Source organism: Gossypium hirsutum, chromosome D10 (genome assembly GCF_007990345.1).
Source record: "Gossypium hirsutum isolate 1008001.06 chromosome D10, Gossypium_hirsutum_v2.1, whole genome shotgun sequence".
Taxonomy (NCBI): domain Eukaryota; kingdom Viridiplantae; phylum Streptophyta; class Magnoliopsida; order Malvales; family Malvaceae; genus Gossypium; species Gossypium hirsutum.
Window position 1 is genome coordinate 34780185 of NC_053446.1, and position 16755 is coordinate 34796939.

Consider the following 16755-nt stretch of genomic DNA (forward strand, 5'->3'; position numbering starts at 1 on the left):
TCTTTACTTCGTTTTCGCAAGACTATCAATCCGTACTCAAGTGGCTTTACGCCTTTAGATATTTGGACTATTAATCTAGAAAATTCACGATTTGAAAGTGTGTTCCACTTGAATTGCTCCTTTCCATTTTGGTCAATCTATTATATGTCAACATTTCTCAATATATTTATACAAGATCCGCATTTTCTTTCATTATTTCAACAATAATATTGCATGCAAAATCATTATCGACAACTTTTCACTTTGGTTCCATATTTCTCGTAGTGACATAACTTATTAAGATATCTTTATTTTTATTATTTTCATCTTCAAGTACTTGAATCTCTTTTGGAATTTTATGATTAATTATGTCTTGTGTCTCTTCTAGAACACCCATCTCCAGTATATGGCCATTTAAATTATTATTTTATTTTACGAGAATTGTCATCTTTGGAACCAACCGATCTAGCATGCTTAAGGCATGCATTACTTTCATGTATTCTAATAGATTGTCTTACTAGGACATTAAAAAATTAGTTGATATATAACACTTGATGATTCTTATTAGGTCAATAAATGCATCTGGTAGTTAACTTGCAATAAAGTGAATTATCTTTTCAACTTTTTGTTCAAATTACTTTCTATGAGGTCTAGATAATGATAATTTATTCTAAGTAATTTATTTCATCTAATCATTATTGCTTCTAGTTGTTATTTCTCTCCCACCTAATGTTGGGAAAAGTATTAAATTAAAATAGTAATCAGAAATCATGTCATAATTGAATCTCAAATTAAAATAGTAATTTATTATCAACTTTCTTTAAATATTCATTTGTGCATTGTGGTGGAGCAACTAGAATATATACCGCACATTCAAAAATTTTAAAATGGGAATTATTTGGCTCTAACAGTAAGAGAATTGTAATCAAGAGTATTTATCATAACTTATTAGCTCGATACAAAAAATGTTGGAACACCGGCATGCCCTATGGAAAAAAGTTAGTGATCATAACCCATGGATCCGTTATTAAAAAGATCCAGTTCAAAAACAATTTTCTTACACAAGGAAAAAATAAAAATTTAAAAAGTGAGCCAGTTTGTGATATTTATAGCAATAAAGTTTTCTCAAAAATTACGTGTGCTTTGAGCAAGACAGATCCTTGATGTTCTCGGCTTTCAACCAAATGATCTTCTCTGATATTTTCGTACCACGAATTACTTCGAGTGTGGGCTTGAACAATTACAAATCAAATATAGAACTGGAAATAATTTTCTTACTTTCAGTAGGAAAGTAAATCTCTCTCTTATAGAAACCGATAGAATTGTTATTCCCAGAAAATAGAATTTATAATTAGAAATAAATTCTAACTAATTTTGAAAAAGCTAATAATATTTCAAAATTGTATATTTAACCTTAACGATGTCATCTATTTATAGGAAAAGGAAGTGAAACCCTAGTTGAATTAGTAGAATCCATTTAATATCTATTTAATAGAAAAACAATTCTCTAATAGAACTAGGAGAGAGAGGGGCGACTAACCCTAATTATAAGTGAATATGAGGGGTTTTGAGCCTCTCCTATATCGGGTCCCATTATACGTGTTTATCTGGCTTTTAACCCGACACTTTATAATTTAACCCAACCAGTATATGATTTTCTATTTCTCAAAATAAACATTATTTATTAAATTAATTTTCCCATTAAATAACTTTCTCAACCTAACTCTAATTCCGTTAAAGTCATGATGACTTTACCATAAAAGAATCCACGAGAAAAATATTTTTAATTTCTATATTCAACTGATTCACAATGACCAATTAATTTATTTCTATTTTTGAACTTCAATTATTTTACTTAAATAGTAATTCAAAAAACTATATTAACTCTCAAGTCATTTTCATACTTAGCGAGAAACCAAATTTGCTTCCAAATGTAACCCATTTTTCTAACTATTTCATTCTCATCCATTTTTGTTCATTTGATTCAACATGCAATTCATTTTTAGTTTCAACGAGCTAGCAGAGGGACTGACTAGACATATGTAATTAGGGCTCAAATTGTTTATAATTAACTTCCAAATTTTTGCCTATTAATTATAGACTCATTTAGTCATGAAGTTATTCCATTATAGTATCATGACTGAGTTCTCCCTAATAACATACCATTACGAAAGCTACTCGATAAGTGCTCGTCTGATGACCTTGTTATAAGTGTGTTACCCTCATAGGATATCCTTAATCTCTTTGGGATAAATCTCCTCTCCCAATATGATCCTATTTTGTCTCATGGTAACCATTACATCTTCCTTCAAGAAAATTCAATTACTATTAAATAGTAATTAAGTCATTCATCACAAAGATGAATGGCTCATGGTCACGTTTATTTTTCATCTATCATGTAATGTCAATGAGAGGATATCATTTACTCATGTCTTGGGTTATGAACTCCACTATTTTGACTGATGCTACATACTGCAAAAGTCATACACCCAATGCACTAGCTTTCGGTTCCTTATCTATTCAAACTTAGGCATTTACTTACATCAGAGTATACGAGTCATGCATACATAGTTCATCATCCACTTAGGATTAAGGTATGCCACACTATGAATGTAACAAGTGAATAAATCCATAAATGGATTTAGTATCTATTATACTTAGGTTCTATTCGATGTACTGTCAGTCCATTCAGTCACATTTATGTCTTTATGTTTTGGGAGTCATCTGATCCGGTGCTCAAGACAAAGCATCTCCGAATCGGACTTGATAGATGACATATTAGTCTTTCAATTAGTTTACTAATTTCTGATTAGACTACGGGCAAGTTTAGGTTCGTCTACTAATATAAGTTACTTTTCCACATTACGATCTGACCACATAATATAACTTAATATTAGTTAAACATTAGACAACCAATGAGTTAATATTTGCTTTCATTTTGTTTTCTGCATGTAAAAACCATTAAAGACAATATACAAGGGTATTAATATAATTCATGAATAATTTCATTAAACCAATTTGCTCAAAAAATTACAACTATACAAACGAATATACTACACTTAGAGCACCAGATCCAATAGTCTCCCACTTTCCCTAGTGAAGTAGATAAGTTGTAATCGGCATTCCCATGCTTTCCACATGTTTCTCAAAACTCCTAGTTAGTAAATTCTTGGTAAACGAGCCCGCAAGGTTGTCCTCTGATGCAACTTTGATGACATCCACTATTTTATTTGCTATTGCCTCCCTTACGATATGATATTTTCTAACAATATGTTTCATCCTCTTGTGGTTTTTGGTTTCCTTGGTGTTAGCTATTGTCATACTATTATAACAATATAGTGTGATAGATTTTTCCATATCAGGAATGGCTTCAAAATTTATAAGAAACTTTTGAAGCCATATTGCTTCTTTTGTATCCTCAAAACCAGCCACATATGGGGTTAGTAAATGCACCAAAAAAATGTGAACAATACTGAACGAGAGGTGCACCCATCAATATAGAATTCGGTGTTGAAGCTGATGATGATGAACTTGATGCAAGTGCTCCTGATTGCGACCTCATATGGGGTTGTGTTGGCTTTCTACGATGAATTTTTCTATTCCTTTTCCTCTTTCGATAATAAATATGACTTACCATGAAGTCTAAACCATGTCATGTAATCTGAAGATGTTTCCAAATTTGGTCTAAAAATTGGTTCGCACATAAGTATGAAATTGTACCTATGTTCCCACAAGGAGATATACTTGCCATGGAATATAAGCCAATCTTCATCGGTTCTTCCCCACAAGTCAGTCTTGTGAAGTTCATCAAGGTTCTGAGGTGAATGTAACACATCATACCTGAACCAATAATTAGATCCGAGTATGATGTACCATAACTTAAATTTAAAATAAATTTGGGATAAATCATTTGACAAAAACCGAGTATGAAATTTGTTCAAATTGTAGTACAAAATTATAAATTTTATTATGTACCTAATATTAAAATTCAAATCCTTACATAATTATTATGTAATTGAAAAATTCAAAAATTAACCTTAGCTTCTGACCATTGATCTAACAATAACTGAATATCTTCAAGCTCGTTTGGTATACTCACATGACTCACGTCATTGTTCCACTTATTCAAATAGTATGCTATTCCAAAAATATAATAATGAAAACAATAATATGATAACTATATTATCAAATGAATCTTACCTCATTACGAGTGAGAATTAATAAAGGAAGTTTCCTTGGGAACATAAAAATGGTAAGCGGTACCATGGCTGAAGGAGTATAAAACCACCAATTTTAATTTTTTATGCTTCAGCTCCCCAACATATCTCTCAATACAATGTAGCCAAGGTAGTGATCTGCCACAATTTGTTGTGGCAAATTAAAGTATTTTTTATACTTAATGAGATTTTTTTCGAACCATTTTATTCATATTTCAATTAGTTTTCCAATTTAGTAGGTGAAATGAAATTTTAGTAAAATAAGCATTTTTACGCATATTTTGATATTGTAACGACCTGTTAGGCCAATATGGGCCTAGCTTAGGATTGACGATCCAATTTAGTGTGCAGAACACCATTTTCAAGCTAAGAAGAACCAAGGATGACGCTCATGTCGTAACATCAGCAAGTAGGGTCACAACACAATAGTTCTAAGCTCCAGAAGTCCATTCAAAATCTTATGTTGCGACACCATTCCTATGGTGTTGTGACACTTCTGTGACAAAGGAAAAAACACTGTCAAGGGTGTTTTCATATGCACAATGTAATTTTATTAGTTTTAAGGCCTTTATTTGACCTAATTAGGGCAACTACAATTTCCTATATATAGTAAGGTCTAGGTTGAGTTTACAGGGGCCGTTATTAGATTATTAATTAGTAGATTTAATTTTTATTAGAATTTAGTTTAGGTTCAAAATAGATTGTCATTATTGTTTTAAGACTTAGATGCAATTTGGATCCAAGCCATCGTTTATTCAGTTATTGATATTTTTCTTTTGGTTTTTTATTGCAATCAACGATATCTCGACAACTGCCAAAGGATTTTTGGCTTCCGAGTGCATTCAACATTGAAACGGATCAATTTCTCTTTTCTCTTATTTTTAATTTAATTCTTAGTTGCATGTTTAAATTAACTGTTGGGGAAATTGCATCTAGATTCATGAGTGGTTAAATTCCTTAAGGAGATTAACGATTGGATATGGAAGTAATTAATTGAAGAATTAGGGTTCGTCGTAGAATTAGTTGGCTTAAAATATGCATGCTTAAACCCTAAGATTAACAACCTTAGGAAGTAATCTAAGTAAATGAGGTCAAGAGAATAGTTTACCAAGCGCCTCATAATTTATCTTGATTTAAACTACGAGGTCAAGAGATAAGTGGGTTTGTCTATTAATTAGTTAGTTAGAGATTTAAAGGTAATAATTGGTTAATTATTAGCTAATTTATTGAAACCTGAATTCTAAAGTTAATTATGAACACTGATGAAAGGTAATCTTATATTTGTTATCTGAGATTTAATTTGATTGTTAATTTATTTTTAGTAATTTTATGTTATTGTTGATATTCAATTTTCTCATTATTTGTCTTACTGTAATTTTTGGTTATTACTATTTAGCCCTATTCATGTAGAAAATAATTTTAAGTTTAGTCCATCCTCTCTTAGATATGATCCTCAGAATACTTCCCGAAGTGTTTTGTTGTAAACTTACTATATTAAGATTTTGAGTTGTATTTTTATGGACATCGTTGTTTTATTTTCTATCTTTTTGTTGCAGTATTTCCAGCCCAAGCGTTTGTACGTCTAGCAGTGGCCAGATAGTTGATCCACAACTGAGTCGCCTGACTTCTTTTAGGTCAATTAGTTGTAAGAGCCACCTTAAATGTACCAGATTTCGAGATTTATCTAGCATTAAAAGACCCCCGATCAACCTTAGTATGAATGCTTGAGCGAATTGTTGCCTTTCAACCGCACTAGAAGAGTTGTCGAGATGTGAGAAATTATCTTCTAACTATTTCATATATATATCGTTATCACTAAACTTGTCTGACACCTTGCATAATAGTTGGTGACAAATTTGCTTCCAATCACCAACGTGCACTACCCCCGTAACGATTGACCCATCAATCGGTAGACCGAGTTGTAATATCACATCCTTGAGTGTAATTGTACATTCACCACATGGAAGATGAAATGCATATGTTCTGGATATCCATCTTTGTAGCAAAGCATTGATAAGTGTGGGCTCCAATTTAGTCCCCATAAGCATACGTGACACGTGTAAGAATCCTGTCTCTTCCAAGTACTGTTCAATAGCACGTGGTGCTCTTGCACTTAAATTGTGTATAATGTTTTGATAATCCAAATTTTTTTCTTGATTATATAAACATAAAAAAAATAATAACAACTAAATAATGATATTAATTAAAATATAATAATATTTTCTTACCATTTATAATTGGACGCTAGAAATGTGTTTGTGATCCAAACAAATTAGGGGCATTGATATTTTTAAAACCTTTAAGATGATGAACATCGAATAAAATCCAAGAAATTACAACGGGTAGGATAGAAAATTGAGAGAAGAAGAATTTGAAAGAAAATTAAGATATTAAGATAGAAAATTAAGAATAAAAGAGTTGAGAGAATAGATGAATAAGATTGAATGAAAAAAGAATGATAAGCGTAGAGAGTATATTAGACTTGATCAAGGGTCAGGCCACCCACCTAGGCTTGAAGGTCGACTCAAAAAGTGGAGGGTTTGGATAAAAATATAGGCCCGTAAAATAGGCTCAGACAAAAAAATAAGATTCGCTTTCTAAACGTTCCGGAGCTCGGGTAAGATTTTTTTGGCCCGGCCTGAATTTGCTTAAATTTTTTCACTTCTGATTACTATTATTGTGCTATTGTTTTTTTCATTTTGATGTTGTTTTGTTGTCATTTCGCTTTTATATTGATACTATTTTGTTATTATTATTTTGATATTATATAACTCATGTTTTTTTATTAATTTTGCTACTATTTCAGATACATTTGCTTGTTAAGTTGCAACTATCTTGATGTTATTTAAATCTAAAGACTTTTTTTAATGTATTTTCAATTTGTTGAGAAACATTTATTTTAATGTTTTTAGTGTATCTGATATGTATTATATTTTTTAAATTTATTTTTATATAAAAAATAATACAACAATAATTTAATACGGATAGGTTAGGTCGGACTCGAGTTTAATATTTTTTATTTAGCTAAGGTAAAATTTTAGGCTCATTTTTTTTAGATCAGGCTAGATCTGGACCTAGAAAATGAGTTTAAAATTTTATATTGGCTGAATCCGAATCAATTATTTCCCAACAATTATAACCGTTGAGAACCGTTTGTGGATTTTTTTTTTAAATTATAACCATTGATCTAAAATCAATTATTTCCCAACAATTAACATATAATTTTTATTTTTTAAAAATAAATCTCGTGCAAGGCGCCAGCCCCACATAACAAAAATACGCTATGCTTTTGCCATGTGCAACCAAAATTCCGCAAAAACAATTTATTTTTCTAAATTTCAAAAAATTCAACCTAAATTCCAATTAAATTTCCCCTTTAAAAAAAATGAATTAGGACTTACTTTTGTAATTCCTTTTCCAGTTGTATTCAAACCCCTTAAATTATACATAATATTCTTGTGATTGCTGGAAAAAGAGGTCGTGATTTCTTACAATAGGCACTGTTTGTGTTTTGAAATAGAAGAAAGAACATTTAATTTTTGGTCGTTTGGCGACATTTCTCACGGTCCTTCTCTTCGGTTTATCCGCTCAAGTAAATCCTTCTCTAATTCCCCTTAAATTGAAAAAGAAGGAAAAAAAGAGAAGGTCCAATTCACTTGCTCTGAGCATTTCCCGCCACCGGGAACTGTTTTTGTTCAAATTCTGGGTAATAATGTCGCAGTCTCTCCAATTCATCACTCCCTCACGTGCTCCTTACTTCACTCTTCCAAAATTCCCGAGGAGGTCTTGTACCCTGTTTCCGGTAATCAACCTCCCCAACACAAAACGCTCTATAACCATCACGCCATCGTTATCTTCATTTCTCCATGCCACGTCATCACGATCCCTGCCTTCTGGCAACTCCCAGACCGGAGCTGCGGGGGTTGTATCGGCGTTAAGCGTAGGAGCGACAGGGATCGAAGTGGACGCCGTCACGGAGGCGGAGTTGAAGGAGAACGGATTCCGTAGCACGAGGCGGACGAAGCTAATCTGCACGATTGGTCCAGCCACCTGCGGGTTTGAGCAGCTGGAAGCGTTGGCCGTCGGAGGCATGAACGTGGCTCGAATCAACATGTGCCACGGCTCACGCGAGTGGCATCAAACGGTGATCGAACGGGTGAGGAGACTCAACGATGAGAAAGGCTTTGCCGTCGCTATAATGATGGATACTGAAGGTAGCGAGATTCACATGGGAGATCTCGGTGGCGCTGCCTCCGCCAAAACTGAGGTAAACTGAAAAGCTATTTTTTCCCTCTCTCTTTAATCTGATTAATTTGAATTATTTACTTTTGAAATCTTATTAATTTAAAAAAAAATTGAAGATAGGATGGAGAAATCTGGACATTTAGTGTTAGGGCTTTCGGAACACCGCGGCCAGAGCGTACAATTAATGTAAATTATGACGGTTTTGCTGAAGGTTTGCAATCTTAACTTTTACTTAAAGAAGTAATTCTAAGCAAATTGATTTATTGTTGATTTAAATACGATTGTTTGATGTTGATTTATAGATGTGAAAGTTGGGGATGAACTTTTGGTTGATGGTGGAATGGTGAGGTTTGAGGTGACTGAGAAGATTGGTCCCGATGTTAAGTGTCGGTGCACTGATCCAGGATTGTTGCTGCCGCAAGCTAATTTGACTTTGTGGCGGAATGGCAGTCTTGTTTCAGAGCGTAATGCAATGCTTCCTACCATTTCTTCCAAGGTTGTTACTTGTTTCTATCTTTAGTTCTTTGAATTTTATTACTTGGTGTTTCGAATGAGAGATAATATAAAGTAATAATGGAATAAGACGTTTGGCACTCCTGACATTAAATTTAGAGTCTCTTTAAATTAACCATATGGTTGTCTAAATTACTCTTATATCCTACAATCCTATGTACTGGTATCAAGTTATTTAACTTGTTTAATATTGCTTTGAGCACTGACTGATGGAAAAGGGAATAGGCTTGAGACTTATGAGCAAATCCCTAGTGAGATTTTACAGTTTTACAAGAACTTGATTGGCACAGCTGATAGGAGGGTTACCAAATGCTCTGATTCTCTCAGGGAGCTACTGCAGATTGCTCTACCTGAAGCTGTGAGGATTTGACTTGAGAGATAACTAGAGAGGAAGTTAAGGCCTCTATATTTGATCAAGGAAGTGAGTAGGCCCTAGGACCTGATCGCTACACTTAATCTCTTCTTTCAGACTATCCGGTCCATTCTGGGGCAAGATTTAACTGAAGCGGTGTTGTACCTCTAAGCTCCTCCCTGCCTTCAACTCCACTGCTGTGGTGTTGGTTCCTGAATGTCAAAAAACCTTGAGCAAGTGAAAGACTTTAGACCATTCTCCCGCTGTTCAATAGTTTACATGTGCATAACAAGAATTTTGGTGAGAAGGATCACCAGATATCTCCCTGAAATGATCTCTGCTAGCCAGAGTGCTTCTATCCAAGGTAAAAGCATCATTGACAACACACTGATGGCTTCAGAGATTGTCAAAGGCTACAACAGAAACAATTTATCTCCTAGATGTGTGGCATGTGCCCTTAAAATAGACCTTCGGAAGGCCTTTGATTCCTTTAGCTGGGACTTTGTACTTACTGTGCTTGCAGCTATGGGCTTTCCAGAACAGTTTGAGGTATGGATTAGAGCTTGCACTACAACTCCAAGGTTTTCTATCTCTCCCAATGGAGGTTTTGTGGGTTATTTCAGAGGAGAAGGGGGATAATAAGGCTGGGGGGTGTTGTGGACGCAGGACTTAGGATAAGTTCAAGTTAGGTAGGACTCTTATAATAAAAGAAATTGTTTTAGGACTCTTAGAATAGAAGGGTTTTTTTTGGGTACAAGACAAAGAAATTAAAAAACAAAACATGGGCAGAATTAGGGCCAAGTGAAAGAAATATAAGCAGTAGAGGCACAGATTGCCCATCGTTTGGTTTCTTCCCTGAGTTGACGATTGCCATTCTCATCTTGAACTACTTTGACAAGTCTGAGGAGGTCCTAAATGTCCTTGAATGCTGGAAAAAGTTTCCACCCTAAAAGATCTGGGTCTCTTTAATGAGTTTTAAGGTTTCAGTCTCCCTTTGATGAGCTGAAAGGTCTCTTTATGATGAGATGAACTATCAATCCCAACCCATGGTTATACCAATGATTCTTAGCAATGGCAGAACAGTGTTGGCCAAAGTGAAGAGCAGAAATACGCAACAAGCTCAAGCATATGCAAACAAAGATAGAAAACTGATTGAATGCTTGATTCTACGTTGTAGTGTGTTCATGAAAGTATTGTTGAAACCAACACCCAACTGTTAGATGAACTGTGTGAAGGAATGGATAAATAATTGCTGGTAAACAGGTTAGTAACTCTATGGTAGATAAGAATTTAGACCCTGAAACTGAATAAAACCAAACCAGGCAGCCTCTACCAATCTCTCTTCCTTAACCTATGCATCAAACCTCCTAAACCTATCTCGACAAAGGCCATGGCTGTCACAACCAACTTCACTTCCTTATCTTATTCATTCATCCCTTCTAAACTCATATCCAACAATCCATCTTTTTTTTAAACCCTATTCAGAAAGCCTCCAACTTTATATCGGAAAAGTTTAATGGGTCTAAACTTGCCAGGTATTTTTGAAAACTGTCAATGCTGATGAGAAGTTTGAAGAGATTTATGCAATGGTACTGATAAATAAGAATAACTTTGTGGAGATCTATGACCCTTATCAGTTTCAGCTGTTAGTAATAGGAAGGAATGGTGTGATAGTGGTTTCTTTCTCTGATAAAATGACCTTTGATTCAACTACAAGGATGATCGATGGTTGTTCAAGCACCAAACAAATGTCAATCAGACTTGAAGAAGCTACCTTTCGCCATCTTTATCATGACTTCAAGCTTGAGAACAAGCTCTCTTTCTGGGAGGGAGTATTGTTGCGGATGTAGGACTCTTAGGATAATTTCAAGTAAGGTAGAACTCTTATAATAAAAGATACGGTTTTAGGACTTTTAGAATAGAAATTGTGTTTGAAACAACTTTATTTAGTTTGATGTATTTCATTTAATTGTTGTGATCTCTATTTAAGGGGACATATGCTTTAATACTTAACCAGAATTTCTATTAAAAAAACCCTAAAAGATCTGGGTCTCTCTTAACAAGTCCGAAGATTTCAGTCTCCCTTTGATGAGCTGAACTATCAAGCTTAAACAGACGGTTCTTACAGAGACCCACTATCTCCCTACCCTCCTTTTGATATCTATGAACATTTTATCCAAACTATTGGATGTAGCAGTTAAGCATGGGATTTTCAAGTTCTATCCTAAATGTCACAAAGTAAGCTTGATTAATCTATCCGTATCTATCCTTTGCTAATGACCTACTGAGGACACTGTGGACTTAATGGTGGGAATATGGAGCTAGAATCAGTTGGGAGTCAAATTTGTCTGCCCAAACCTGTAGGAGTGTTGGGCATGAAAGATTCGGAAGACTGGAATAGAGCTAGCATGAGGAAACATATAAAGACCATTTTGGTTGGGGAGGGCTTTCTGTGGATTTCTGGGTTGCAAGCTTATGCATTGAAAGGCAACACCTTGTGGCAGGTTTCAGCGCAAGGAGACAAAAGCTGAACTTGGAGGAAGATTCTGAAGTTAAGAGGAGGCTGAACCTTTAATAAGTCTACTAACAGGTAATGCCGAACTACCTGTTACAAAGATTTGGGAAGAAATTAGGAGGAAAACTGGGAAGTTGCATTGGCATAGGCTCATAAGGTCTTCCCTACACATTCCCAAGCACTCCCTAATTGCTTGGATGGCTATTTTAGATATACTGCCAACAAAAGACAGACTCATCTCTAGAGGGCTAAGCATTGATAATCAATGCAACCTTTGCTGCAGGGAGGCAGAGACTTGAGATAATTTGCTTTTTGGATGTGAATTCTCGAGGAAAGTATGGGAAGAGGTCCTAAAACTCTTGTCAAATTCAGGAGCTGTTCTGAATCGGCAGCTGGAGCTCCATTGGGCTAGCTCAAGGTTGAAAGGTAAAACATCAATCATGCTTATCATGAAATTGTCTTGGAATGCTTTCATCTACATGATATGGAGAGAAAGGAACAAAAGGCACTTCAAGGGCTTACAAGCTAATGAGTCAGAGGTTCTTCAGAACATACGAGGCACTGTACAAACCAGATGGGGGGGAAAATATTAATAGAGTAGATACTGTGAATATACAACCATATAGAGAAGGGTGTAATCAATGGTAAAGGTGTAAATAGACAAATATCGAATATACAACCATATAGAGAAGGGTGTAATCAATGGTAAAGGTGTAAATAGACAAATATAGGATTGATTAATTGGTTATAAGTTGTAATTGGACATTTTTATTTTTGAAACAGATATCCTCTCTTTGGATAATAAAACAGAATTATCCAAACAATAATATTGCTTTGAACTTCTTTAGATTAAGTCAACTTGGATGGCATTTTCCTTTTTCCATACAATGATAAGAAATTGGTTTATGTATTTTTGCCAAAAGAAATCCTAGGATATACCATAAGTTAATAAGCAAAAATCACAAATAATAAATGGAAATCTGTTTCAAATGGGGTAGGATAGCGAATTCAACTCATTCACCCCCTGCAATGGTAGTTTAGGATCTCAGTTTTCTATTTATTCTTTAGGTTCTCATGATCCTGAGACATTGATGTTTGAGTTTTTAAGCTTGTGTTTATTGTATGCCCGCATTCATGTAATACCTTCTTGTTCCATTGTGTTGCGTGCATGATGTTAGATCTGTATATTAGTCCCTGTTGCCTGATCAAGCCTTTTTTTTTTCTACACTCAGGATTGGTTGGACATTGACTTTGGGATTGCAGAAGGTGTTGATTTTATTGCAATATCCTTTGTGAAATCTGCTGAAGTGATTAATCATCTTAAAAGCTATATTGCTGCAAGGGCATGCGGTAGGTAAGCATCATACATGGCATTGCACTATCTGAAGCACAGAATGGTTGTGGTCAATTCTGATATTTCTTTTGGGTTCTTGAGCTTCTGCCTTTGACATACATGCATAGCACTTTCAACAGTTGGAAACTAGAAACAGAGACTGAAATTGAATTCTCATTAGTAAGTTCTGTTTTTCTTTAGCTGAAAATGGGCATCTCATGTTTTCTTTGCAGTGAGATAGCTGTCATTGCAAAGATGGAGAGTGTTGACTCATTAAAGAATTTAGAAGAAATTATTCAAGCATCAGATGGAGCTATGGTCGCAAGGGGAGACTTGGGTGCTCAGATACCATTGGAACAGGTTCCATCAGCTCAGCAAAACATTGTCCAGCTCTGCAGGCAGCTAAATAAGCCAGTGATTGTTGCCTCCCAGTTACTTGAATCAATGATTGAATACCCTACACCCACCCGAGCTGAAGTTGCTGATGTTTCTGAGGCGGTGAGGCAGCAAGCTGATGCTTTAATGCTCTCTGGTGAGTCTGCTATGGGACAGTACCCTGAAAAGGCATTGGCTGTTCTGAGAAGTGTTACTGTGAGAATAGAAAAGTGGTGGAGGGAGGAAAAATGCCATGAAGCTATGGAATTGCCAGATGTAGGAACTTTGTTTGCAGATAGTATCTCAGAAGAGATTTGTAATTCTGCTGCCAAGATTGGTAAGTCAGCTTTTGGTTCTGTTAGTTTATCACACTAATCCCTCGTTTGGTTATGTAGTGTGTTAAAACAATGAAAAGCGTAATTATTACATAAGTATTAAAATAGTTTGCCATGATATAAAGAACAATTAATACCAATTTAAACTTGAAATTAGAAAGATGAGTAAAACTCTAGTAAAAATAAGACCTCATTAAAATTGGTAAAAAAAAATTCCTCCCTTTGCTGAAAACAAGTCATGTGAGTAGCTAAAAGTTACTAAGTAAAATTAGTTTATTGCTAACTCATGTACTAAGATGTGGTGAAAAGAAAATACTCCTAACAAAAGTAGTATAAGTGTTTGCCATCTGCGTGCATATACAATATCATGTATCTATGCATTTTTTTTTCTGCATTGCATAGGCTGTGGTCCAAAGTGAAAAAATAACTACATTTTGAGACTTTTAAAACTCCATTGCATGTTCCGTATACACATTTTTGCTCTTTAAGTATTTGAGGGGAAAAGAAAATTATATGTTCTTACATCTTTTTCTTCCTTCAAGTGATTTAAGTTTTTGGAATTTGGATGTTTTTGGCAATTGTCATGAGTTCATTTCAATATGAGATTATTACTTTTATTGAGTTTATTTTAAATGTTAATAATTCTTGTTCTAGTAATGGATTTTGGAATGCAAACATGGAATTTTGGCAGATAACTTCAATTTTGGAAGTATCTTAAGTTCATTTGTAGTAGCCCTCAATAGTTTGCTCAATATCTCTTTTGGGTTCTTTGGGTATGGATTGTTAACTTTTTGTGGTCAAACTGGATCTCAGTTGGGCAGGTTTTCTATGTTCAGGTCTACTTTGCCAGCTTTTGGTTAACCCCTTTTTCAGCTTGACTATAGAACTCCAGAAACGAACTGATAGATATCCAACATTTCTTTTTTGTAAAGTTATTTCTTAAATTATGGTCTTGAATCTTAATGTTACATTTGGTTGTGAAATACAGCCAACAATCTAGAGGCGGATGCCCTTTTTGTCTACACAAAGACAGGCCACATGGCATCTCTCCTGTCCCAATGTCGACCAGATTGCCCCATCTTTGCTTTTACAACCACAACTTCTGTTCGGAGGCGTCTGAACCTACAGTGGGGTCTAATACCCTTCCGTCTAAGCTTCTATGACGATATGGATGCCAACCTTAACAAAACCTTCTCACTACTCAAAGCCAGGGGAATGATCAAATCAGGCGACCTTGTAATCGCTGTATCAGACATGTTGCAATCCATCAAAGTCATGAATGTTCCTTAAAGCCTCGGTACGACTGATTTTGGTAAATTTTAAGCACACCTGCCTCTCAACTGTTTTATGCATTAAACTTCCTGTATACTTCACAATCAGTTGAAGTTGATTACAATTAGAAAGAAAACTATTGGCATAAGTAAATGAGGAGTAATCGTGAGTTTGGTCTTCCTGGTTTTAACTCATGGATTGTCCAAAATCTGTATTTTTGTTTTGTTTTTTTTTTTAGTATTTGTTTTTTGGGATTTTCATGACGTTGTAGCTAATGAGTCATGTTTGTTAGCTATTTGTTTTTCATGTTTTTTCATGTGTAAATTATTACATGTTAGCATCATACATCGTTATCCTTTCCTATTGATTTCATGACTTGAACCCGCCTGAAACCCAAAACATGATAATGGGCAATGGCTGTTCACTGGACTGACAAATGGGCAACAACAGCAGGCATTATAAAATAGCCTCTATGATTAGGGGTGAGCATTCGATCGAATCGAATCGAAAATTTTCGAGTTAATCGAGTTTTCGAATCTCATTTTATCATCCTAACTATATTTGAAGTTTTCTCGAATCGAGTCGAGTGAGATGGAATTCGAATCGAATCTAATCGAATATATTTGTTCGAGTTAAATTTTAAAAAATAATTTTGGGTCCTTGTAACCATTGTCATTCATCGTAATAAAATTTGTCCACTTAATCAAATTTTTTATTAACTTTTATCACTTCATAATTTATTTATTAATTTTTATATATTGGTTAGCTTCTTTGCTTGCTTAGTTGTTTCAATTATCTTCAGATTCTTGTCACTATGTATTTTAGAATTAAAAAATATATTAAATGTAAAAATATAATTTTTTTAATAAAAGTTATTTTAAAAATAAAATTTGAAATTGATACCAATATAAAATTTTAACACGAATATTTTATGGCATAATTAATAATTCAATTTTAATATAAATATTCAATATGACTAAACAATTCAATAATATAAATAATATAAAATGTGAAATTTAATTTAATAATATAAATAGTAGATATAAATAAAATTATTACTATTTATGTTTAGTGATTTTTTTTGGATAATTTTGATTTTTTATTTGAGAGTAAAGGGTGAGAAGTAAAAGTTTAGGGAAGAAATAAAAAGTTTTGGTGAATAAAAGTTTGAGGGAAATTAAATAGGGGTGAGTAAAATTTTGGAGGGAAAATATTAAAAGAAAATTGGAGGGGGGAGGGTTTGGGATAGATGGGAGGTGGGATGGGAAGGGAATAAAAGTTTTATGGGAAAAGTGGGAGGGAGAAAATTTTGGGGAAAAATAAAAGGTTTTGAGGGTTTTTGGGAGTAAAATTTTGAGAAAAAATAAATGAGAGAGTAAAATTTTGGTGGGAAATAGATTTTGGGTAGATTAGGGGGTTGGGAGGGGAGGGGACTAAAAGTTTTGGGGGGAAAGTGGGAAGGAGTAAAAGTTTTGAGGGAAAAGTAAAAAGGTTTGGGAGTTTGGGGTAAAAATGTAAAATATTATAGTTTGATATTCGAATTATTCGAATTCGAAAACTCAACTCGATTCGAACTCGAAATTCGAAAAAAAATATTCGAATTGATTCGAATAACTCAA

At 34.3% G+C, this 16755-nt stretch overlaps 1 protein-coding gene across 1 annotated transcript; it reads left to right on the forward strand.

The window, feature by feature from the left end:
- Positions 1-7593: 7593 nt before the first annotated feature.
- On the forward strand, positions 7594-15479 carry LOC107914993 (pyruvate kinase isozyme A, chloroplastic). Its single transcript, XM_016844076.2, has 6 exons — positions 7594-8463; positions 8562-8652; positions 8744-8937; positions 13054-13175; positions 13388-13866; positions 14853-15479. The coding sequence occupies exons 1-6, from the start codon at positions 7909-7911 to the stop codon at positions 15152-15154; spliced, it is 1743 nt and encodes a 580-aa protein (XP_016699565.2). The 5' UTR covers positions 7594-7908; the 3' UTR covers positions 15155-15479.
- The last annotated feature ends 1276 nt before the right edge of the window (positions 15480-16755 follow it).